Source organism: Rhinolophus sinicus, linkage group LG09 (assembly GCF_036562045.2).
Source record: "Rhinolophus sinicus isolate RSC01 linkage group LG09, ASM3656204v1, whole genome shotgun sequence".
NCBI classification, from domain to species: Eukaryota; Metazoa; Chordata; class Mammalia; order Chiroptera; family Rhinolophidae; genus Rhinolophus; species Rhinolophus sinicus.
The window spans coordinates 91,874,896-91,901,441 of record NC_133758.1 but is presented as its reverse complement, the minus strand read 5'-3'; the positions used below and the strand labels follow the sequence as shown (position 1 = coordinate 91,901,441).

General features: G+C 38.9%; 1 protein-coding gene across 1 annotated transcript in view; it reads right to left on the bottom strand.

Annotated features, from left to right (window-relative positions):
• Window positions 1-26,546, bottom strand: part of SCIN (scinderin) — a 63,149-nt gene that overhangs the window by 3,528 nt on the left and 33,075 nt on the right. Inside the window, exons 5-13 of the mRNA XM_019726923.2 lie at window positions 22,447-22,539; window positions 20,113-20,245; window positions 19,623-19,711; window positions 18,588-18,803; window positions 16,159-16,280; window positions 10,108-10,198; window positions 6,097-6,267; window positions 1,117-1,294; window positions 723-844 (exon numbers count right to left, since the gene is read on the bottom strand). Coding sequence (XP_019582482.2) covers window positions 723-844; window positions 1,117-1,294; window positions 6,097-6,267; window positions 10,108-10,198; window positions 16,159-16,280; window positions 18,588-18,803; window positions 19,623-19,711; window positions 20,113-20,245; window positions 22,447-22,539 — 1,215 coding nt within the window. The remainder of the gene's footprint in view (window positions 1-722; window positions 845-1,116; window positions 1,295-6,096; window positions 6,268-10,107; window positions 10,199-16,158; window positions 16,281-18,587; window positions 18,804-19,622; window positions 19,712-20,112; window positions 20,246-22,446; window positions 22,540-26,546) is intronic.

The window sequence follows — 26,546 nt, the reverse complement described above, 5'->3', positions numbered from 1 at the left end:
AGCTTATATTTACTAGGACATGGTGATGAAATCTTTAGATCAAATTTTATATAGGAAAGGAATTCATTCTTTAAATGAAAATTTTATACAAGAGCCTAGCCCGTCAAACAAAGACAGAACTTTCATGGTTAACTGAGAGGAGGGGGTGCCGTCCAGGATATTTCAGAGCCCAGTATGAAATCACTCTTGTACATAGATATTTTTACTTTAAATTGCCAAGAATTCAAAGCCTGTGAATGACTCTGAAATAAAACATTCCTGCTGATTTCAGTTAATTTGCAGGTGTGCATATCACTTTCTGTGATTTTGCCCAATGATCATAATATTTCCATAATACATTTTATTCAGTCAACCTGGTGAAACTTTTTATTCTCCTGGGAAATTGAAGTATGAAATTTACATAGTTTGACCAGAATTGTTGCCCACAAAAAGTGGCAAATTATGTAATTACCAAATCTAACCAACTGCGTATTCATACAGTAATACATACATGCTGACACAGGTGCAAACTTGCTGATATTTTCAAGAGCAGCTTGATTTACATAGTACATTACACTATTCCTATGCTTTCACACCCATTATGGCACTGACTCTTAAAACAGCCCTCTGTGGAGTGAAGAGCATTGCCTATGGTTTGCAAGTAAGCTAAAATGGAGAATCAAAGCAGTAACATGGCAGGAAAGTCAGAGCTAACACTGGAATGTCTCTCCCAAGACACTTACGGCAAATCTTCCAGTCTTGTTGGAGCAGGCATACAGCCGAGGTGGGTGGTCCTCAGCCTGGGTTTCCAGCAGTGGCGAGGTCTGGTAGTCTTTTTTCCCTCCAAGGGAATTCCAAAACTCCTCTGTGGAAAACACAGTATGTTACCTGATGCATTTTCAGGGGCATATGGTCTATATTGCTTTCCATTAACAAAGCGTAATATTATCTCACCTTGATTTTAATATTAAGAAATCATTTAAATATAACTGCTACCATCTTTTACTTTTGCAACTGATGGGAGGACTTTTAACTGCCTGTAACCTTTACAAAGTCATGAATTATGGGAAAAATACTTGATTAGCAATCATGCCCAACATCAGTTCTGCTTCATGCCCTTGGCCCCACAGCACATACCTGGTTCCTCTCCTTCCCGAATCCTTGTGGTTTTGCATTTGAGCACACTTGCCATGTACTCTGCTCCTTTCTCCTCCTCACGGCTAGCACCTTTTCCTACCCAGATGTAGCCACTGTTTGGTCGCAGTTTCAAGACAAACACATCATTAGAATTCAGCGAATTTGCATCAGCGTCTACCTAGAGCATGAAGAAAAATACCACAATGATTCAAATCCATTGCCGCCCCCTCAATAACAGTCCAAGAAGCCTGTGGCAGTGACAAACCATCCACAGCCTTCTGTCTTGACCCCAGGAAATTAATTTGGGGTGGCAATGGGACATCACTATGGCGTTACAAACATTAGAGCAGGAGCACATTGCTCTGTGTCACTTTAATGCTCAGCTGCATGCAGGGAGTAGCAAAAGGCTCTAAGAATAAAATGAGCCAAACTTAAATGATAAGTAATGTTGCCATGCAGCAGCCTACCCGTCTGTCCCCTCATACCTGCCCCTAAAGAAAGGAGAGTCTGTGAGATGGATCCTTTCAGGGACTTTGCTTCACCTTTGTGCTTACACCTTATGTCTCCCTGTTTGGCCCCGGAGGATTGCTGGTTAGCCAATGACAGGTAAGATTCACAACGGGGGGAACAACCTAAGCCAGGCACAGTCGAGTGGGGACCAGCAGGAGAACCCACGGGGTTGACAGTGGTGGGCACAGCCTCCCACCTTCCCCCGGCTAAGGAGAGCTTCTGCCTCTGTGGCTGCATTCCTTCCCACAACCTGCTTGGGAAGAGATTCAATGATGTGTTAACATCAGTTCTCCATCTATTCATATCAGTAAGTTTCAGCATAAAGGTTTTGTCCCTTAGGTATATCCTGAGACTTACAGTTCCGCTGCTTGCAGGCAAGGGTGATTAGTTTGAATCAGTTTCCTAGTATAATGTATGAAATTTATAGACCGTGGAGAAAACAATGTCACTTCCTTGTGTGAACACCAATAAAAGCCACAAGGTGGCCCAATTCGGGGCTCTCAGTCCTTTGAGGCTGTGAGACCCTTGGCCCCTACTGTATAAATCTCTTGACTTCTGTTTTTTTTGTTAACCCTTTGCCTCCCTTTCTCGTTCTCTCACTGCCCGTGTTGCGCTGGACGCGACAAAGTAATAAAGATAATATTCAGAGGCCATAAGAACAAGGATGAGCTATAATTTTAAAAAAAAGGTGTAATATTAAAAAATGACATACATAAAGCAAAGGTACTGAGTTTTATTTCGCTCGCTAAAGAGAAGGTATATCAAATAATCAAAGGCACACCTAAAAATCACAACATAGGGACTGGAGTCCATTGTAGGGAAAGAGAGAATAATGTGGATTCACCAAAAGGTTCTCCAGGCTTGGCTACATTACAGCCCAAATTATAAAAGAATATCCATAGGGCACTGATGTAGCCCTTCCTTTCAACCAGAAGCTTTGGACACTGTCTGGGATTGGCCAAGAGAACACAGTTCTGCTCCATGGGGACACAGAGGAGTGAAAGCAACCCAGGTGGGCCCAGACTCCTCTAGCCAACCCAGACTGGAGGGTGAGGCTAAAGGTGGGACCTGTAGGCAGGGACAGGCACGTGCAGAGTCTCAGGCTTGGTAGTGATCCCGAGGGTCTAAGATGGGCTTGTCTTTGTGTCTATGACCTTGTGATGTTGTGACTCTGTGCCAGTCTCTGTGAGAACCTCTGACTATGGGATTGTGTGACTGTCAAAGTATGTGTATGACCTCCTTCATGACTGTGGGACTCATGCGATGTGTGATAACAGGGAAATGAAAAACAAGTAAGCAAGACTGACAGGGGACACCCATGCGGGAGGAAGAAAACAAGAGTGTGGTGTTTTGAGGCCAAGTGAAGACAGTGTTTCAAGAAGGAGCTGGTGAGCAGCTGGGCCAATGATGCTGTTTGGCCAACCATGCTGAGGTGCCAAACGAAGGCATCAACCGTGCGGAGTGTTAGATTCCACCAGGTTGGTCAGGACTCTGTCCTCAGAGAGAGCACTACAAGAGGAAGGAATGGCTGTTAGAAGTATAAAGATGTTCCAGGGGTTGGTAACATCTAGGGATGTAGCTATCATCCTCTTCCAGTAAGAACAAAGCCTTATGGACCAAGCTCAAAGAAATCAGATGTGATGGAAAATTCTAAAAATCATGACTTCCGATTTCTAATCCAAAGGTCACCTTATTGATACAGAGGAAAGATCTTGGTTGATGGAGAGATAGGTGACAAACGGCCCATGTCCAGATTGGTGTGGATCAGGGAGGTAGTTCCAAAACAGAACGTTATAAAGCTTTAGCCTCCCAGGAAATAAAAACAGAAAGCTCTATAAACAATGATTTTGATTCGTGCATTTCCAAGGGGAAAGGTATGACAAGGCCAGTTTGAGAGGCACAAGGAAATAAAGGAGGTGCATCACAAGTGTGTACCATGTCTCAGGAAGAACGTCCACTGGCAAGAGGCTGGGAATGCAATGATTCTCATTGACTCTTCCATCTGAAATCGACTGAGAGTGCCCATAGATGAGAGCTAAACTGTCCTTTAATTTGATCCATTAAAAAAACAAAAAAAAAAACTAGTCATAATTGAACACGTGAGAATCCATGCACAGTGTATCCTGGATGAGATCAATACACATGATGGCATTTAAACTATATGACTGAATGAGATCACCAGGAAGAGCGCCAAGACTGACCCTTGGAGTGCTCAAGTGCTTACAGGACAAGCAGAGGAGGAGAATGCAGAAAAATGGTCCCTAGAAGAGTACCACTGGAATTTGGAAGAAATCCTGGTGAGCGTAGTGTTTCAGAAGGCTAGTGGGGGAAAAACAATGGTGTTTCTAGAAGACAGGAAATGGTGATGTGGAAATGATAGTGGGAGGTTAAGAAAAGTGAGATCAGAGAAGGCAGAAAGCAGGAAATAAGCAAACTAGATAAAAAGCATTTTGGTAGAATGGGGGGAATGATACCTGAGTGGAGTGGCTTTAGAGAGAATAGGCTTAAAAATGTAGAGATGGTGAGTAAGTGGAGATAACTGTTTTGAGGATTTGTGGTTTTAAGGAAGGCAGAGAAAGGGCGTTGTGGGGAGTGTCATAGTCAAGAGATAGTTTTTAAAGAAAGAATGGCAGTCTTTTAAGGCATATTTGTATTCTGAAGTAAATGATCCAGAACAGAAGAAGAAACTGATGGTGTACAGAAGAATAAGAAGATTTTTGCTTGTAACAATGATGGACTGGAAGTGGGATAAAAACACTGGAAAGTCCTTATGAAGCCCCGAGGGCAGGGTATTCCAGGCAGAAGTTGGTGGGGGGTGGAGGTGGGAGGATTTGGGCCTTAAATAGGAGTCATGTTTTATTTATGTATTAAATATGCATTAAATTATTTAATAATACATAATTTATATAAACATTATTTATTTTTAATTTATGGGTGACAATAGATTGACATTCTTTTTAAAACAATTTAATATTTATATGTAAATAACTATTATAGAATATCTGTTAATTGTTGAATATAAATAAACAATTTAAATTTAGTTCATGAAACAGCCAGGAAGGAGAATATACATGTATCGATGCAGACAAGTTGGTGAAATTGGAGAAGAGAAGGTGATTCTTGTGTGATCACATTTATGTGCTCTGTGTACTCTGATACAGTTACCAGTAGAGAGCAGGCATGCTGGAGATTTGTAGAGAGAGGAGGACCCAAAGGGTGTGATGGATGGAGAGGGTTCATGGATTCAGGTATGAGAATGGAGAATTGCTCAAAAATGCATCCTGGAGTAAAGGAGCTAGGACAGGAGATGGTTGTCAGAGATGAGAGGTTTGAAACAGATATCTGAGGTGGTGTAGTTATTGCCAATGGCAAGGTTTAGTACTGAGCCATGTGAGTGTGAGAGAAATGGGGTCAAGGCCAAGGTTGTTGGATGAGAGAAGCCAGAGTGATGGAGATAGTGAAGCAAAGGCTGAAACCATTAAAGTCTAAGAAGGACTGGCAGCTCAGTATATGGCAGCACAAGGGTGCTGGGGAAGGGAGAGTCTGAAAAGCAGACAAGTCAAAGAGGCCAGGGTGAGCAGGGTACCTCATGGAAAGTGTACCACGTACAGTCCATCACTGGCACCTGGACACTGGGGAAAAACACAATTTCTACTTGAGAGGTCTGTGTGGGAACCTGTGTCCTCAGAGAACCGTAGAACATGAAGGGGGAGGGTGGTTTAGACAATAGTTTGCCGGTGGGGCGATGCGATGACCTACCTGGTTTTAAGGGCTCAGCTGAATGGCTTGTGTGGAGAGGAAAAATTGGCAGATGAGTTCAGGTTTGAGGATATACAGGGTATGCAGGACAGTTTAGGTTGGTTTGGGAGACTTGGATTTCAATAGTGACTGAGGTGACTGGGATATGAGGTGTGATAGATCATCGTAGAGGTAAAAGTACTCAGCTATTTAAAAACCTGCATCTGCTGGCCTTGCTCATACCTGGAGGTCTTCCTGTCTGATGACACTATGATACGGGGTTTGATTTCTTTCACAGCTGCTGTCAGACAGCTTATTTGGCCAGCTGAGTTATGGTTCTGCCACAGTGTGGTGAAGCTTGCTTCCCACATTTGTTACACTTGTACAGACAAGGGCCGTCCCTCTCAGATTTCCCCAGTGCGGTCACCTGATCACCACCGCCATCCATCTTCCCCCAGGCCTTCCAAGATAAAGCATGTTTCCTTATGCCTCTGACACCTTGATTTGTTACATTATTCTTAAAATTCATTTGTTTTTGTGCAATGCAGTTGAAAAATGTGAGAGGCCTGGTATTGGGAATTAACTTTTTACTTAATTCTCCTGCATTTAGTGCTTTGTTAAAAAAATTGTGGACAATGGATTAATTATAGAAATGAAGGAGTTTACTTGCCAATTTTTAAAAGACTAATACTTGTTGATGGCTCAGGTTGTTTTCTTGAATGTATAACATACCTCCACAGTTCTGGTGATAGATGCCAGGTTTCTCCGGACTTGAAAGAGGCGTATAGGGGGAGCAGGTACCTGACCTCCTCTCTTTGATGTTCCATTCTTGTAAATAATGAGCGGTTTGTCTTTGAACAAACTCAGCAGGTGTGCAGGTTCTTTGCCCTGGGAGACTCGGATCTGGGCGCAAGGGGATAAAAGAAATAACATAAAGGGTGCCATGAAAGAAGGTTGCATTTGCAAATGTGTTCTTATTTTTATTTTTTGAAAAGAAAAACAAAAACTTAACCATAAGTCAAGAGCAGGAGGAATAATGATTGACAGAAAATACGGGTTACTGATAATAAAGCACAGCTGCCTCACTGACTTAAGAATTGTTTGTTAGTCCAGACCCACGCTCCCAACCAGTTTCTTTTCAGGGGAAACCCTGCCATACTGCACCACTTTCTGCTTCCAGAAAGCGTAAATATGTAGTCTGTTCATCTCCAAGAGAGAACAAAGTGCTGATATATGCCATCTTTAATGAAAATTACTCTTTTTCAATAGCACCAACACTTTACAGATGTTTAAGGATACACTTGTTTCTCACGTGTTTTGGATCTTGTTCAGAAGGTTCAAATGCCTCCACAAATAAGACAGTACAGAAGCATAGCCATTATTTCCACATCCCCACAACTGATATGAAAAAAATAATTGTAAATTCATCTGGGAATGGGTATGTTTTCTATCCAAACATCCAAAACTGGCAAAAATAAACAAAATATACTTTCTACCTTTTAACTTACTTTAGAACTGGTACTAATATAATAGATTTGTTTAAATAAGCGCTTTAAAAAATACATTATAAGGGCTTCTCAGGATATGGAAATTGAAGTAAATAAATGGTAAATTATTTAATTTCACCTATTAGCTTAACACCAGATATTAGATTAGAAATAAATTTCCTATTTCTTGCATAAGTTATTGATGCATTTTTTTTTTTTTTTTTACTACAGAAAGTGTTTAAATTTTGTGCCGGTCCCTTATTTTTTTCAATTATTCTGCCCTATGCTAGGGAACATTGAAAATGATTGACTTCATAGATCTTTCAATTAGTAAACATTCAAATAAGTGAGGGGCAAATTACAAAAACATCTTCTGAGTGTGTTCCAAAGCTTGGGGTGAGATTAGCTGGGAACACCTAAAGCTCTCGATGGCTTAGCATTTCCTATAACATTGAGAAAACCTCAATTGCTAACCTAAGAGAAAGGGACCATTGATTAAGACCCATTTTACCTGTGAAATGAGAATAAGAGAAGAACTAAATTGAAAAATCTTTGATACTGTTAATCTACTCTACAAACTAATGCTTAAAACAGCAATAAAAGACTTGTTTATGCATTATTATAAACTACTGCCATCTAGTGATTAAACTAAACATTACCGTTTCATTGTCAATTTAGGATTCAATTGGTTAACAATGGAAATTCATCTATTGGGTATCTCAAATATTTTACTATGAAAAGTGGAATTTATGAGGCATAATAAATATCTTCAAAGTTTTTACATAATTTGGTAAGAAATGTTAAAGATCAATTAAATGGCATAGATGACGTCAGTTGTTAGCAAGGAATATTTCATTCAAGAAATGAATATACTTCACAGTGAAATAGAGTTCAGTACATTTAAATAATTCATTCTTATTAATTTGTTAATTAACAATTAAGAAATTTATTTTTTCAAAAACTTAACTTACACTTTTAAATTTATATCTAACTTGCTTTATAGTGTTATCTATTAACAAGTATCAAGGTGGAAAGGAAACCAGCTGGAAGACCAAATTTAGCCTCAACATCTTAGATTTTTATGGACCAAAGTATCTGCTTTACCTATCTATTTAATTATTACTTCCAAAGAAGCAATTACACATTTATTTATAAAGATTTGCAAACAAACAAAAAACCTTGCATACCACATAGAATCTCAGGCATGAGGAAGTTAGACACATTTCTGAGAAGGGAACATACAATGCTGCTGTGTCAGAAGTGTCACTACACTGGCCAAAGGAGCACCTGCCCTCACTCTGAACCCCAATCTGGAAGATGTTTTTCTCAACAGATGGGAGCAGACTCCTTCCCCCAAAACCAGTCAAAGAAAATACCCAGGCAGTGTGAGCTGCTCTAGGTAGGAAGTGAGGGAGGGAATGGATGAGAGAGAGAGAGAGAGAGAGAGAGAGAGAGAGAGAGAGAAAGACTAGGGAGAACTTGGGTAGGGCCAAGGAACAAGGCAGTGCCACCCTGGGGTTAACAAGAAAAGTAGACTGACACATCGGAGTACACTGAAGGGAAACAAAGTCTCCTCGAGGTCTGCATTTAAGTTACACATCAAGGAATTAAAATAAGCAAAGACCAAGAATGTTCTGTGGTTACTAATAAGGGTCCTAAAACAAGTAGCTGACTTTTTACCATAAATATAAGAAGAGGAGCAGCTGAACTTGAGAAAAGAGGCAAGAAGGTCAAACCAGGCTGGAAACAGGACATTTGACACAACGAGATCTAGAACTAGACATTGATATCGGAGTTCCATTGTATGACATTCAAACTTCTATAATAAATGAGTCAACACATTATATCCCTCTTCCCCTTTCTCTGTCTCAATATTCTCATTCTCTCTCTCTCTCTCCCTCCCTCCCTCCCTCCCTCCCTCCCTCCCCCAAAACCTGACTCATTTATATGGAACTGTCATTCAGAATTTGGGTTCAGTCAGTCTCAAGAAATTATTTTTTATTTTCAGAAATACCCAAATAAAGAATCCATCTCACACCTCCCTCACACCATCCTCTCCTCTCTCCCCTCTCATTTCCTCCTCTGTGATTTGTCTCCCTCTCTATCACCTGCTCTCCCCTCCTATCTGTTTTCTTTCCCTTCTCTCCCCTTTTCCCCTCCCCCCTTGGTCTCTCCCCCTTTCCCTCCTTTTTCTCTTCTTGTTTCTTCTCCTCCACTACCCACCTCACTTTTGGGCGTTGAACTTTCAGTCAAGACTCCACAACGCAAAAGAGAAAAATAAGGACCCATGCTCTTTTATTAAGGTTTATTTCAGTTTGCCTGTGCAAAACATAACTTACATACTTTATGATTTGGAAGCATGTAAAATACTGTTCTTTTTTTACTATTAATTAGAATCATTAATCTATACTTGTTCTACTGCTGTATTTAATTTCTATTGCTGCTATAACAAATTACCACAATTTTACTGTAAATAAGCACAAATTTGTCTTATAGTTTGAGAGTTCAGAAGTTATGAAGGCACATCAGTGAACTAAAATCAAGATGTTGCACAGCTTTGTTCCTTTTTGGAGGCTCTAGGGGCGAATACATTTCTTTGTCTTTTTCACCTTCTAGAGGCTGCCCATATTACATGGCTGGGGCTGGGTGGGTCCTTCCATCTTTAAAGCTAGCAATTGTTGGTTGAATCCCTTTCATGCTGCCTCCCTGTTTCATTTATAAACATCCTTGTGATTATTCTGGAGCTACTTAGTAATCCTGTATATTCTTCTTTTAAGAAATGATGATTACCAACCTTAATTCTAACCTCACTCTTAATTCCTAGTAATATAACATATCCATAGGTCCTGAGGATTAAGATGTTGACATTTTAGCAGGGACGGGGGTGGGGGAATAATTCTGCCTTACGGAATCTGTTTAACAATAGCCGGAAGTGGTAAAACTCAGAACAGTTTTAATGTCAAGTGACTGTCATTGACATATGATGTGATTCTAAAAAAAGATTCTTTTGGGCTCTTAAATCTATTAATAGTTTTTTGTTTTTTCTATTTCTTCTATTTTTCTTAAATTTTGTTTGCTTCCTCTTTCACAGAGTCTGAGAGAATTAGTATAGCATGAGAGTAGGAATATATGAATTCCAATATGAAAAAGATAATACCTAGAAAATGTCAGATTGCCATCCCAACTTAGGAGGAGGGCTTTAATTAGACATTGAACTAGTAAAACTTTAACTTCTCTGAGGTAAATATCTCCCCACCTGCACAGCATGTCCTCCAAGGGACCTGTCCAACTGAACAGTCAGGAATGCAGATGTCGTCAGCTCATCTCGTGTGGCATTTGCTCCTTGCCTGGAAGAACCAAAGTAAAAAAAAAATTGCTTGTATTTAAGTTTTAAGACTTTTTAGCACAGGCATTTCAAGCAGAGACTTAAGTTATTATAAAAGATCAAGAAGAAACCAACTGTTTTAACATGATATGGCCGTAGAAGCTATGGGTTTTAGCAAGTACTAAGGTTAAGCCATGAATTGTCCTATGTATTGTCTAGAACTACATGTGATAGGTATCTTTATCTCCATTTTGTAGGTAAAGAAATATAGCCTGAGCTCCTTACATAACTTAGATAAGTAATCATGTCCAACTTCAGTCAAAGCCGCTATTTTTGGGAAACCATATCAATAATGAAAATGATCCATTTTGAGTAAGAGAATCTGAGCCATAACTTAGGCTGGACATTAGAGGCACTTGATTATTCCATGAGTATTCAATGAGCATATTACGCAATATCTGAGCCCAGAAAAATCAACAAAATAATAATCAGAAGTAGGCAATGGAGAGGGCTGATTTTCTCATCCTAACAATTCTTTAAAGAAATTATTAATAAAACTGTAAGAGTGGCTAAACTACCAGCAACCCACATAAGGGTCAATAGACCAATTTGTCTGGTTCATTTGCAACTTCTCTTTCTTGGATAGCTTGCAGCTATAACTCCAATCATTAGCTTAACCTGTAAAGCAACTTTTGGGAGATCTGTCTCTTTGATGAACGTGTGTGTGTGTGTGTGTGTGTGGGGGGGGGGGGGGGTAGCATGGGGGTGGGGAATCAGCCAAAGCATAAGGTATTGTTTGTGTCTAGCCAACTCTCCCATCTCTATATGACTGGGGGTAGCAGGAAAAATATGAATCCCAGAATTGGATTTTGAAAGTTAACAATACTTTTTCTTGTGAAACCATGTAAGTGACCTGTTCTATACCCAGAACGATGAACAATAATCTCCTACCCTGGGCACCACACACACACACACACACACACACACACACCCCCCCCAAAACACTGAGTGCAGGGAACATGCCTTATTTATCTCATAATATTTCATTGCACCTACAGAGTTAAATGATTAATATAAACATGTTCTACAGAGGGGTGCAAAAAACAAAACAAAACAAAAAAAAAACAACCAACCACATACTCATGATATAAAAGGAAATAAAAAAAGTGTTTTCCCTAAAAAAGGCACCCATAAACATATGGTCTTCTAATGTTAATAGGCTACATTTCCCCTAAGTCTGTAATGCTGACACACATTTCTGGGACCCACTGGGAGCACAGAGTGGGAGGGACAGGTACCATGTTTCCCCGAAAATAAAACCTGGTCTTATATTAATTTTTGCTCCAAAAGATGCATCAGGGCTTATATTCAGGGGATGTCATCTGAAAACATCATGCTAGGGCTTATTTTCCAGTTAGGTCTTATTTTCAGGGAAACACGGTAACAGCAGGACCGGTGACCACCTGTCACTACATTTTTAGTTTCCTGGCTATTTCTCCATTTTGCTTTTTTCATACAGGGAAAAAAAAAAAAAAATCAACCAACTAATAGACAATATCACCAAATCTTTATTTACATTTTGCTCCCCACCCACACACAAGTATTTCAACCAGCAAACCTGAAAAACCTGACCAACCTTTTACCTTCTGACACTCTTACTAAATACTCCACCACTTAGCTGGAGCCCCTTTTCCCGTTCCTGTCAAAGTGACCACGCTCCCATCCAGACAGATTCAAACTAATTTGCTTTATGGATCTGTGACCCAGGGAGTCAAGTACACCACTACAATCAAGACATAAAGAGTCACTCTTTGCTTCTAATTCTGAAACCCTCTGCTGGGGGTGGAGGGAAGCAATCTACTTTGATGTGATTTCTTTATAAACCTGTGGTGCTTGTTGTTCATTAAACATAAATGCTGCACTGAAAATGGAATTTGCTGCTTCAAGGGATTCATTATTGCCATTGTTTAATGTTTGTTCAACTTCAATTACCTGACACTTTAGCGAAAAAGATCACTGCTGAAATTATTTATTTGCCTTGTATCATTTTAGAATATAAGTGGTTTTAGAAATGAGAAGACAAATTCGGGCATTCAAAAATTGATTTAATTCTAATCTTTCACCTTTAGCTCTGCCTCCTAGGCTTAGCCTGCATCTAAATTATCATATAAACTATAATGTGTTTTAATTTGAAAGGCTGTCTTCAAGAGATCTGTTTATTTTCTAAATGCCTCTTCACTGCCTTTATGGAAGCTTCGGAAGTTCCACAAACCATACAACGTTAACAAAGGTACATATCTAACATCTGTTTCATTAAGTGGCAAAGACTCACAAAAGGATTCTCAAGACCTTATATACTTGCTATCGCAAAAAATTCAGACATTCCCATCATAGAAACTTTGAACACATCAAATTGAAAAAAGAAAATGAAATGACCTTATTCCCCATCTCCAGTCCTATCCTAAAGATAGTAACTATTTCAATGTAGTGTATTCTTATTATCTTCCTTTTTTCTTTGAACTTTTTATTGGGGGAGTGGTGATGGTGGTGCAAACTTATTCTCCTGAGTTCTTTATCTCAGTAAATGAAACACAACCCACTGTGCACAGACCAGAAATCTGGGGGTCACCCTTGACTCGGTCATTGTCGTGGGGGGCGGCCTGCGGGGTCTCAGCTCCCACTCCCCACATAAGAACGCAGGATGTGGTTAGGCCCAAAAGGAACACCCACGGTGCCATAGATAGGGGAGTCAAACTACTATAGTCTTGCTGGCGGCTGGGTTGGAGACACCGGAAACAGGAGCCACACGAGCTGCAATCCACACTCCGCCACCTGCTAGCTCAGCCACCATCTTCTTGCTAGCCCCCCATTTGCTGCTAGCGTAACCACGGCAGTTATATTACTGGCCAATGGCTCACTGGTTACAACTGACAGCCAACTAGCCACAGCTGATGGCCATTCAGTCACAGTTGATGGCCATTTACTACCTGAGCCAGCACCTTTCCATGTGAGGCCGAGAGCCTGGAAACTGCACTCCTGGCTCTGTCCCCACAGTCATCTTGTCTGTTCCCCATAATCAGTCTTTCAGATACCAACTCCTTAATACCTCGCACACTTGCCATGTCCTTTCCTTCCCCGTTAACCTTACACTGAATCCTGGCCACATTCTCATTCAGCTGAATATTACCATATCCCAGAGACCTCCCGGCCACCAACCTTCTCCCAATGGTCTATTTTTTTTTTTAACTTTTATTTATTTAAGTGTGTTTTTTTTCCAGAACCCATCAGCTCCAAGTCAAGTAGTTGTTTCAATCTAGTTGTAGAGGGCACAGCTCACAGTGGCCCATGTGGGGATCGAACTGGCAATCTTGTTAAGAACACCATGCTCTAACCAACTGAGCTAACTGGTTGTCCCCAATGGTCTATTCTTTAGATGTCAATCAGAATAATTTATCTAAGATGAAAACCAATTACGTTCCTGTGCAAATTCTTTGGCTGGTTCCCAATGGTCTGAAAATAAAGTTAATCCTCCCTAGCATGACTTCAAAGTAATTGGCAATTTGGCTCCTTCTAATTTCTCCAGTTTAATCTTTTGCTCCCTAACTTTGCTCCAGCCACACATTATTGTTAGCTGATTAGAGACCACTTCCCGGCACTACTTGGAACAACTTCCCTGTTTGCTTGCCAGCCTAGCTCCTACCTGTGCTCCCACTGAGATGTCCCTTCTTCTAGGAGCTCTTCACTACTAGCCTAGGAGTGGGCTTGGGTGCCCATCTATAATTCCCCAAAGATCACTCAGCTTGGTCTTATCTTAGAATCATTTATATCTCATTAAAACGCCTGTTAATCATTTGCCTCTCTTTAAAGTGTAAGTTTTGAGGGTCGCAGGATTTTTTTTTTTTCTTCCCTATCGTATCTTCAGTATCTAGTACAGTGCTTGGCACATAGAAAGTGCTCAATAAATACTTTCAATTGATTTAAGGAATAGTCTCTAAATTTAAAATGTATAACCTGACTTAGTCTATTTTAGTCATATCCACATAATTATTTATGTGGGTTTCAAATTGTTAATTCCTCAAAACATCCTCTTGAATTGCTTGGTTAGTCTTTCTTGTTAGATCTAAGTGCCACAATCAATTATATTTTTTACATACAAAAGAGAACTAAGTGTAAGACCAAGAAACAGAATGTAAAAGAAAAGCTGATTGGGAACAATTAATTTATCCCTATAAATGCCAAACTTTGCTCAAATAACTTTTCTGAATTAAAATTTTAGGAAAGGAAATTGCAAAATAAGTACATACCTACAGGGTATAGTTGCACTCACACCTCAGAATTAAAGAGACCTACAGATCAAAGAGTCAAATGTTGCCACACCAGTTAAAATGGTTGTGTCTTTGGGTTCAGTTACTTAATCTGTCTGATTCCTCCCCTCCTTTTTTTTTTTTTTCCTTTTGGAAAGAGCCTGGTGGTGAGTGAGACAGATCATATATGAAAACATCTTGCACTTTGTTGGCACAAACGTGCTGCTCAAAAAAATGGTTGCTATGAAAATGACATCTTAAACACAGAGCTAAATAGCTAAATACATTCATCTTTGACAGGCTATGATATGGCTGTGGGGTCAGAAACATCCCTGGGTAGAGTGGTTCTCATTAATGCCGTACTGTACATTAGAATCTCAGGAGTCCCTCCACACTGAGTCAGATCTATTTGGTATGGGGTGAGGGCCCAGGTTATTATGTTCAGCTCATGTTTAGAACCATTGCCTAAGGCAGTGCTTGTCAATCATTAAAGTGCGTATGAATCACCTGGGGATCTTGTTAAAATGTAGGTTCTGCTCTAGTGGGTCAGAGATGGAGCCTGAGATTCTACATGTTTAACCAGCTCCCAGGTCATGCTGAGGTCTCTGGTTCCCGGACCACACTTTGGGTAGCAAGAACCTAAAGGATAGAGATAATCATCCAATCTTCTGAATTTGGATGGGTTCAAGGCACTGGTCAGTGTAAGTAGTAAGCAGTAAGTAGTGAGGTCACACTGTGAGTGAGAACGGACATGATTCTCTCATCTGGTGGGACACTCACCAAAGAGAAAAGTCACCATATAAACAGAGACTTGAGTCCATGTACATCCACTGAAGGCTGCCATCACTATACAGGCAAAGGTAGATCCTGCTCTGCCTTTGTGCCTTCCGCCTACATCTCTCAGCTTTAAGACCTTTCTTGAGAATTATTTTTTCCACTCTTCTCAGCAATATTCTATTTTACCTGATTTCACATCATAAAAAGTTTGAGAACCCCACATTATATGATTTGTTGCAGAACCCCTACCCCTTTGCATAGCCCAGCTGGTATGTGGTACCGTACTTGGTTGGACACGTCCCATTGCGCAGGGCCTTGACACTAACTCTGATTAAGTCAACTTAACCTGCAACTAACTCAAATCATTATGCAAAACCATATCAGATGTGGATACACTGGCATTTTTTTCCATTATTGCTATGAATTTCATGGGGACAGAGAATAAGGATGCATCAATTTGAAGTCTCTGGAGTATGAAATAGAATCACTAATTATATATATCCCTTAGAGGGCTTGCCTCATTATAATTTTGCAGCTCTAATCAGAATGAGATTTTAGCAATAAGAAGACATAGTACCTAATGCTGGCCAGTTGGAGTGAAGCTCGCATAGGAGATGAGATATTCAACCACATATCAATTCAGATAACACTACTCTTTGGATATTAAAACCTTTTTCCCAACTAGAAGGATATTTTTACCTAACCTCTTCTATTTATGGACAGTAGCTACAAAAGATAGTCAAAAGCATATAGAAGAAAATATTACATGCATGTTATACAAATCTCAGTGGGGCACCTATAGGAAAATTCTACCCCATATTGCACGGTATGTAATGGAATTTAACTTTGGAGGAAAATATGGCCCCTGTGGAACTTAGATCTTACAAAAGAGGAAACTTACCACATATAGATAATCTGTCCTCTGGGATAAGTGTAGAGTATAATGTAGCAGTCACCACCATAGAATTCACCGTATGAGTTTTGGTCAATTTCAATCCTTCCATTGTTTTCTACACGCCAAATCTGAAAGGAACGGAACACGTGTACCAAAATTAAAGTTCTCTGGCTCTAAAAATACTTCTCAGAAGTTTAAAAAAATTAGCTTAGATCTATCATTTTTCTAATCAGTTTACAAATCAAGCAATGAGAAGCAGTTTGATCCCTTTGGCAATTTGTTTGCTGACTTTTTAAGTGTGTTTATAGTTCTTTTCCATCCTCCACAGCACTTTGCTCAGTTCTGAGCCTGTTCATTAATAAATACCTATTTTTGATTGATTAGTGAAAAGAACATGACACTTTAGTGGAATAACAAACTAAAACATTTAGCTCAGAAATATACCTTTTAACTTACTTAAAATTTTTCCATTAGTTAGGAGATAATTTTTTTAACTTTTTTATATTGGGGAGTATTGGGGAACAGGGCCCATCAGGTTCAAGTTGTTGTCCTTCAATCTAGTTGTGGAGGGCACAACTCAGCTCCAAGTCCAGTCGCCATTTTCAATCAAACCGGCAACCTTGTTGTTGAAAGCTCGCGCTCTAACCAACTGAGCCATCCGGCCGCCCCGGGAGGTCATTTTTTGAAATTTATTTCCCCCTGTGCTTTAAGGCATGAGACTATTGTTTTCCCAGGCAAGACTGACAGATTGTGACTTAAAAATAAAGATGCCAAGTGTATGACTTCTATTTTTAAAAGGCGCCATGTAGGCATAAGGCTGAAAAGACAAAAGCAGGCAGAGCCAGTCTTTTTCCTACTTCCTCATCCTTATCGCAGATTAAAGATACTTCCAAGTTGGAGAGATGATGAAAGTTGTAGATGAAACAGGAAAGTAATGTATGAGTGAAAGACTGCCAGGCACTTTGTGTAACATGCAGGCACCCTCCTGCCTGTATCCTGGGGAGCAGTCGCATAGACCCTTTGATTGAAATTTGGAGATGAGCAAGTAGAGAGAAGAGGTGCAGTGCTTTTAGAGAGAAGCCTTCCCACACCATCCTGGTGAGCAAAGGAGAGATGGCAGCAAGGTCTGGCTAAACCCAAGAGCCTAGAGAGACCCCTGGATTTCAGTAGCTCTGCAGTAGCATTGGAGGACATCTCAGAGACACTGGGCCTGACGTGGAGATTGCAGCTGGGATATAGTTGGTGCCAGGGAGCCAAATCTGTCACAGGGGCTGAGATCCAGAAAAGGATGTCTGAGCAGGAGACAGACCCAGACCCAGAAACTGATAGCTCTCTGACAGCAGCCATTTCTCCCTTTGCAGTTCCCACAATCCTTGTACACTTAGATTCACTCTTCATGTCTTTGAAAAGAGGAAAAACTACTTCCTAAATCTTTTTGTACTTTGGTCCAAGCATTGTGGTAAACCCTGGGAATACAGAGATAAAATATTCAATTCTTGACCACAAGGAACTTATAAGAGGTCTAGGAGAAATTTGTAAGCAAATGAACAATTCTGTGGTACTTATATGGTAAGTTGTCTGAAAAATATCACTTATGGTTTGAGCACAGAGAAAGGCAATTTCAACGTGGAGGGGAGGCTTCTCAGAAGAGATGCAGCTAATGACTTGACTGAGTTACAAAGGAGGAATGGGCATGTTAACCAGACAATGGAGGGCAGGGCCCTCAAGACAGTGGAAGGGTGAGGTGGAGAGGGCGGCAATGATCAAATCATGGAAGACCTTGCTACCCCAGCCAAAGATGGATGTTCCTCAGGAAGACTGTGGAGAGACATTAAAATATTTTAGAATGGGAAATGACATCACCCAGTTCTCATGAAGTTAGATGACTCAAGAATGGATTGAGTGTGGAGAGATATGAGTTAGGGAGAATTATTATGGAGTTTTAAGCAATTTTTGTCAAAAAAAAAAAAAGGAATAATCAACAAACTCAATTCAGTAATCCATAGGCACATAATGCATGCCCAGTTTGTTTTTGTGAATGCCTCTGAAATGCGAGGGAAGGACACACTGATGGTAATTGGTACAGTCGAGGCAACACACTCTCACTGGACAATCCCAGTTCTGAGAACAGGAGCAGTTTTGGACCAGGAAACAAGATGGCGGGTTCCATGTCAGATCTCTAAGATGGTAATGAGGTGATCTTGCAGGAATTACCTAATTTATTGGAATAGCAACATACACTTTGTAAACTAGAACTGAAATTCAGACATCTTTTTGCTTTCAATTCCCTGATTTAATATACAGTCTTGGATCATGTTTATTAATACATAAAAGTCACACTTTACGAAGTTTATAATTTTCTGAAGTTATATTTCCACATATATTGGCATAAATGGGCTTGAGAAAAACAAACAACAAACCAAAAAGGTAAATACCTGCACTTTGCCAGACCCATCATCCACCATATTGTGCTGGGCTGCCATTTGTGGAGAACTATGTAATTTAGAGGCATCAAAAGGAATTTGTTTTATTCGAGCCACTTTCTCTGTGACATATACTTTCCCACAACCATCACTCTGATCTTTATCTTTCCAGTCCTTAAAGAACTGTTTGAAGATTGGTGTTTCACCTCCTTCTGGAAGTACCTGAATCTGAAATTTAAAAAATAATAATTACTATAAACAGGAAAATAAGATGCTGAGGAAAAACATTAATCTAGTAGTAAAGAAAAAAACTAAGGAAATAAAAGATTGTCCTGGTTTCTGTGATGACAGATGTAAACTTAGAAGCTGGGATCCTTAAGTGAGCACTAAAGGAAAGGTTACCAAATACAAAGCTAAAACAATCCAACCTTACATTTTTCCACAACTAAAGGAATCGCCACTAAATTTGGATGTTTGAGGTAAGAATGAAGTTCTTTCATGTTACCATTGCAGTCAAATAAGTGTAACTGTTTTTCTACATTAGGTTCGGAAGAGGACTGTGCCCCAGAAGAAATGATTGCATGGTGTTGTTTCTTGCGCCAGGACATAAAACATGGAAACAAAAGATGAGGCTGACAGATTCAGACAGGAAGAGTAACTAGCCAGTCTAAGTTGATCTCCCTGAAGCCGATTATTTTCTGGGTATTAGTCCATATCTGCACAACTTGCTCTAGGGAAAAACTGATAAGCAGTCTCAGTTAATTCAACTGTGGTTGATTATCTTGACTTGAAAGCTGTGGAGGAAGTAGATGAACTCATCCTCATCATGCAGCCCCACAGAAGGTCTTTTCTCCAGTTTCTGCAAAATTCCATCCTCCACAGTCAGAGTTCTAGAGACCTATGACACAGATTGCATACACTCAAGTGAAGAATGACTTCACACACATACATTACTTTGAACCAAATTCTTTCATGTGTTGGTGATGTCATGAGCTCCCATGTTTTTAATTATTATTATTATTTTATCTAGCTCATTTCTACACATACTTGGGTATTAATGGGGTAATTCATTTGGTGTAGGAAACGTTCAGCTGTCTTCATTGCAGCCTTTCTCTCCTGGGGATTAGCATTTTTACCTAAAATACAAAATAAAGAGACATAATTTTAGTGAGGGAAGATATATGATTAAGAAATCCTTGTGTACAAAGATAAGCATAACTTAATTTAAATATAACACTGAGAAAATGACAAAACTTTCCTAGTGTATTAAATATATTTAATAATGTAATAATGAACAGTACATATTAAAAAATCCCTTTTCTATTGCCCAAATGCTTTTTAAACCCCATCATCCCTAACGAATGATGCTACTAGGAAAAAAATATGGTTTTGATGTCTGCATTTTATGAGCTATTCACTTATCAAATCTCAGAAAGGTAGGCTTTCTTTTTAATCAGAAAAGATATTTTCTTTACCCTGCTGAAGACATATATATATACATCTGAAGTGCAGAGACAATGTCAATGGTGTCTTTTACCTTTCCATACAAAAATTTGTTTTGCAGCACCATGGTCCAAAATAAAGCATTCTTCAGAAAGCAGCATTGCCATGGAGAAGGGATTTTCTTCTGCCACCACAGTCACTTTCATGTAGCCACTGGCATCTGAAACCTAATATAAAAACCATGAGCTCATTTGGGTATGATTGAAATGTTCCAAAATTAGATTATGGTGATGGTTGTACAACTCTGTAAATGTAATAAAAATTACTGAATTTTACACTTTAAATGGGGGAACTTTGTGGTATGTAAATTATATCTCAGGAAAGCTGTTTCAAAGAAAACAAACAAACAAACAAACAAACAAAACCCACAAGCTTAATTACACTGTAAAGGCTTTTTAAAAAGTCCTTAGGATAAAATAACTGCAAATACAAAGTTAAGTTTCCACACTGTGCCTAAAATATCAGAAAATAATAGCAATAATAATAATGGCTAAGGTTGGTTGAGATTCTTGTATGTGCTAGGTATGAGGCTATGAACTTTATATGATTATTTCTTAATTTTTCTAGTAATCTTTTCAAATGGATAACCTTGCAGTCATGGTGCACACACAAAAAGCTGAAACTAAAACATTTATTCAGGCAACATTTATTGAGTGTCTATCATATGCCAGGTACTGTACTGAAGAAGTCATTGCTACATTACAGTTTGTGCTTATAGATTCTTTCATTATAGTTTCAGCAATTTAAGTATACTTTATATACATTATTAAAGTACAATTTCCTCTGTCACAAATGAATTCCTATTTATCTAGACTCTTGAAGTTTGGAAATGACTTCAAAAAGCATGTTTTTTAAATGTTGGAGGTGGACTTAACAAAATTGAAAGTGATATTAATGGCCAGGTTAGAATTCACTGATTTTTCAAAAGCTAGTTTTTATGGGCTGCAACATGGGCACTTCTTAAATAGGCAGATTCCAGGGTTCTCCCTAGATCAATGGTGTTTTGCAGCACAGTGGTGGGACTTAGATTCTGTGTGTTTACAAATTGCTTTCAGGTGACTCTATTTCCCAGCTTCTTCAGCAATCTCAAATTAAAGCATTTTCAAACGGACTTGAAACTTTAAATATTTGCAATACATAATATATCCACTAGAGGGAGAAATGACCCAGGATTAAGATGTTCACACTGCAAACTATTTCTTTAGTCCATCATGTTGTCCAAGAGGGAGAACAATTTTATTTGATGATATGACATAAAAGATTTGTTAAGCCGTTGAAAATAAGTTTTACAAATAGCAATGGAAAAAAAAAAGCAGCCATGACGTCTTGAGATAACGATTTCTGTATGGATTATATTAAAATTATCAGCATTTTAGCAGAAGAGGTAACGACATTTTCCTTTGCCATGTAGGAAGAAAGAATCTAGTTCTCCTTTACAAAAAAGAAGTTATGCTACCCAAGTTAGTAACAATCTTCATTTAAAATCAGCGCTCCTGAGGTTGAAGGTCACTCAAAGGAAAACAAATATAATTTCTTCCTATAAATGATGAGAAAACAAGTCAGTTCTGCAAGGAGATTACAATCTGCTCCAAATCACATGCTTCAAGTTACAGGGGAGGGAATATTTGAAGAATCTCAATTGAGCAGTCTCCTCAACTGGTATATGTTGTGGTTTTTGTTACCCTCACCAGTAATAAAAACATCATAAAATTATGGAGTTGGAAAGAACCTGACTAGTCTTTTAATGTGTTCTCCCTCTCCCTCTCCCTCTCCCATTCCTTTTCCCTCTCTCTCCAGATAAAATTAAGAATGGTCATATCTTGCCCAGGGTCACCCAGCCAGACTTTCACCACAGAGCTGGCATGGAACTAGGTCTGCCAATGCCCAGGACAGACAGGGCTGTTCTGACCATGTTTCCTTCCAGCTATGTGATTTGATAGCTTTGCCCTCCTGTAACAAAGAAAGCCTTCATTACGGCCAAACAGGATATTGAAAATAAGGTGAAGATTTTACAGCTCATCAAAATTTTATAAGAAAAATTTGCAAGGTATTTTTACTCCATGCAGGAAACATTTTATTGAATGTAATATATCAAAACATGTTGTTGCAAATGAGTACAGCAACAATATACAATTTTATTTCTCACAGCAGTAAGTTCACTTATTTGTTTTAAAAAAACAAAACAAAAAGTAATAAAAAGAGGAATATTAATCAACATACTAGAGCAAAGAACAGATTCTACCTACACATTTCTCTTTGAGGGCAATGAGGAGAGTATCAACTGTCGCAGTTAGAGTCCCTTCCAAGACAGGTCTCCCCAGCTGCCTCCAGTCCCGTGAAAACAACAGAACTCTCACAGCAAACTCACCATGTACAGTTTAGCCATCTTCCTGTTAAATATGTCTGCTAAGGTGTCGTCATAATCATCTCCTTCCCTAAGCTTTGGCTTTTTTCCTAAAACCTGAGAAAAAAGCGAAAAGATAAAAGATAAAGATCTCTGATTAAAGAATGCAGCTTTGAAGAAAGAAAACCATCTTATATTTCTAAAGACATAGATTAAAAATATTCACAACTAAAATGACAAGGCTCAAATATTTCTCAGTAATTATGCTGCATAGGATTTTCCCATGGGTCAAATCAATCAATGGCATCAAGTAAACAAAAACCCTGAGTTTGTTGGTGATGTGAACTTCCAAGAAAGCAAAACCCCAAACTTGAAAGACTAGGTGTCCGTATTATTGAAAACTAGCAGGAATTCATTAAAATATGATTTCTAAGTGTAGTTCTGCAACATAATTTCTTCTGTTATTGCTTCTAGAAGAAGCAATCTATAGTTTTAAATGATTTATTTTTACAACAATCTGGATCAAAATAACTGTTTGAGGGTTGGGTATTATTATCTTGGTTGACATATTATAAGCTAGATAAAGCGCAAGTTCTTGATGACCATATCATGGTTTCCTTACTGCATCCTCGGCACTTAGAGCAATGCTCGGGCAATAGCAGGTGCTCAATAACTAGTTGTCAAGTGAACAAATAAGTGTATTTATTCTTGCATATATGATGCAATCCAAAAGTTCAAGTAAACCATGTAGTAGGAAGTACACTTGAATCTGCTTTGAATTTCTGTGCACTAAAATCACAAAAATAATATGTCTAGGAAGCACCTTAATTAAGTTAACTGACACAAAGAATGTTAAGGACAGGAATAAAACATATATGTATTCTAAATAGTGTGACTTTTTTAAACAACATAGGCATAAATTCAAGCTGAAAACATGCAAAACAGATATTAATTGGGACTCAATAAATATTCAACGTATAATGAAACTGCTTGCATAATGTGTTTTATATTTAGTGTTTCTTACAATACAGCATATGAGTATTAGGCAATCATAAAATGTACATAAATTCTAATCCTTGCATGAGTATAGGCATAGCTTCGAGTTTAGAAATGCATTAAAGAATGTATTTCCTCTGGGAACATGTCCATCTTTTTTGCTGATACAATAATTAATAAAATGCTTTCATGATTAGACATACTAAATTATTATAATATAGCTTTCTTTTTTGTTAAAAGTACGATCAAGACAAAAATTAAAACACAACCAAAAACATTTCTTCAACAATTTTACTTTAGTAGAAGTATGTGTCTCTTATAAGAACAGTGAAAGGGCTCCTCATGCACCCTTTTGTAATTCTCCTCCAACCAAGGCAGGAGAGCTTCGAGTCAACGGTTTGGACCAGGACATTATCTAATCTAGGAAAAGTCTCCCAGCAGGCCGAGTGAGTCTCAGATTTGGGTCAACTCTTACTTTTAATTTAAGTAAGAATAGTTGAGACTTGAACCACCCACGGGATTTACCAAAAACGGGATGAACTCCAGGAGTCATGGGTGCCGTATATTGCCAGACATCTCTAAGGATTATTTTAATGTTCAGTTCAACAACTCAGCATTTACCAATACCTCACTGGGGCATATGAGTTTCCAACCACCTCTCCCAGCCCTTAAGCACTTTGCATCCTACCCAGAAAGAGAAAAATTATTAAATATGCTCACTTTATCAACTACGCCATATATTTTGATCTTTGAAATAAAATGTAAACACCACTTTTTCTCTACAGGTAGGATAATGCTTAAATTTAAAAACACTCATTTCAGGTTTCTCAAGTGATTAGAATGTAGATCATGTAATCCTTTGTGTGTGAAATAACATATATTCTGACAATTTAAAGAGGAAAGGAAACCGAGAATCCTCATCTGAGGATGTTTCATAAAAATTTCATCTGTTGTTCTAGCCAAGACCTGTCACTCAAGCTTTGAGTTCCCCCCTGCCCCCGCCGCTTTCCGTTAATGATTTTCTATAAGTTTCCACTTAAAAGGATCACCATCCTCTAACATGCTCCAAACTGAACTTATCGTTCCACAGAACTGGCCCTTCTCAATTCACAATTTGTGTCAGCGTACCTCATACCTCCTGGGTCTTCTCACCTGAACTTAAAATCATGTGGTCAGTTTTGAATAGTTCCTGTCCCCCACTTTGAATCTCCTACCCACCTAGTCATTCAATTCTACTTCTTTATGATAATGTTTAGAGTCACAGATTCCTTTCTATTCCTTAATTCCCACCTCACTTAGTGAAGTCCTTCATCGCCCTCATCATGGGTTATACCTACTCTAGTCACCGCCCTCCTGCCTCAGTCTGCCTATTTTTTCATCCAAAAAGCTGGCTCTTATTTCACTTTACTCCTATATTTCAAGAGTATGACTATAGACAAAGATTTATATCTTATATCTGCAGCAGTGGTTCTTAAAGTTCAAGGTGCTCATGCAAGGTCTGCATGACTTGATAACAGATTCCCAACTGCCAACTATCAAGTGATAGGTGTGGCCCAGGAATCTGCATGCACTCCAGGTGATTCTGAATTGGATGCAAACTGACTGAGCTCAAACTCCTCGGTGTGGATTCCAAAGCTCCTCCAGGGGCTGGCTGTTACACACCTTGCATTATTTCTCAGCATTCTCTACCAAGCACCCTTTTTAAACAGGCCGATGTTTTCGGTGTTCCCTGTGGGAGCCTCACACTTTCCTACCCCAGGGCCTTACCTAATGCTGTACGTAACTGCTGCCTAGGTTGACTGGGTGCGGCAGAAGCAAAACTGAGCAATTAATTCTTGGTTGGTTCAGCTAACTATAATCAGCAGAGGAATAGTTACCACTTATTGAATGCCTACTATGAGCCACACATTGTATCATGAGCTTTACACACCTCATTCTATTCTGATAAGAGCCCCCATGAACTATCTACTGTTATCAGCATTTTACAGAAAATGTCACTGATGCTCAAAGAGGTAAAGTGATTATTGCACAGAACTGCTAAGTGTTGAGGTGAAGACTCTGGCACAGGTGCCTTTAATGTCTTTTCAATAACTTGAAAAACAATTGGTTGCATATATACAATGGAATATCACTCGGCCATAACAAAAAATGAAATCTTACCATTTGCGACAACATGGATGGACCTAGAGGGTATTACGGTAAGTGAAATAAGTCAGACGGAGAAAGACAAATACCATATGATTTGACCTATATGTGGAAGCTAAACAACAAAATAAGTGAGCAAACAAAATAAAAAACAGACTCATACACAGAAAACAAACTGATAGTTGCCAGATGGGACGGGGTTTGGGTGGCTGGGTGAAAAAGAGATTAAGAAGTACAAATTGGTAGCTACAAAATAGTCACAGGGATGTAAAGTACAGCATAGGGAATATCGTCAGTAATATTGGAATAACTATGGATGGGGACAAAAAGATTCATTCCATGGATGTTGTCTAGGGGACCCTTCTGTTGATCTGATGCTATAGAGGTCCAATCCTTCCCTCCCTTCCTCCGTCCCTCCCTCCCCCCTCCTTCCCTCCCTCCCTCCTTTCCTCTCTCTCTTCCTCTTTCTCTCTCTCTCTCTCTCTCTCTCTCTCTCTCTCTCTCTCTCTTATTCGTTTTCAGTTATTTTCTAATTCAGTAGAAGACTGATAGTAGCAAACAATTTTGTCCACAGAGATTCACAGGAATTTTTGTTAAGTGGAGGTGAAACTAATTTACGCCCGGTGAAAGAGGTAACTTTTGCATTGTTTACAACATTCATCTAAAGACTGATTGCCCATACATTTGTCTATTCTTTAGATTCTTCTTTGAACTAGTCACAATATTTTATTATTTCTCTTATGAATGAATGACTTAAATAAAATCTTTGAAAGTAAGTTATTTTATATTTGTATACTATTCATGATTTTACTTCTTTGAAAACTACCTTTGAATGTCTAGTATTCCTCTTGTCTAAGCTACATGTTTTGGGCCTGTTTATATATTTATTGCTTTTTATTAGTATTGTATGTATCAGTTAACACTTTTCACACACTGTTGTCTGTGTCTATGAGTGTTTGTTTGTTTGTCTTGTCCATATAATA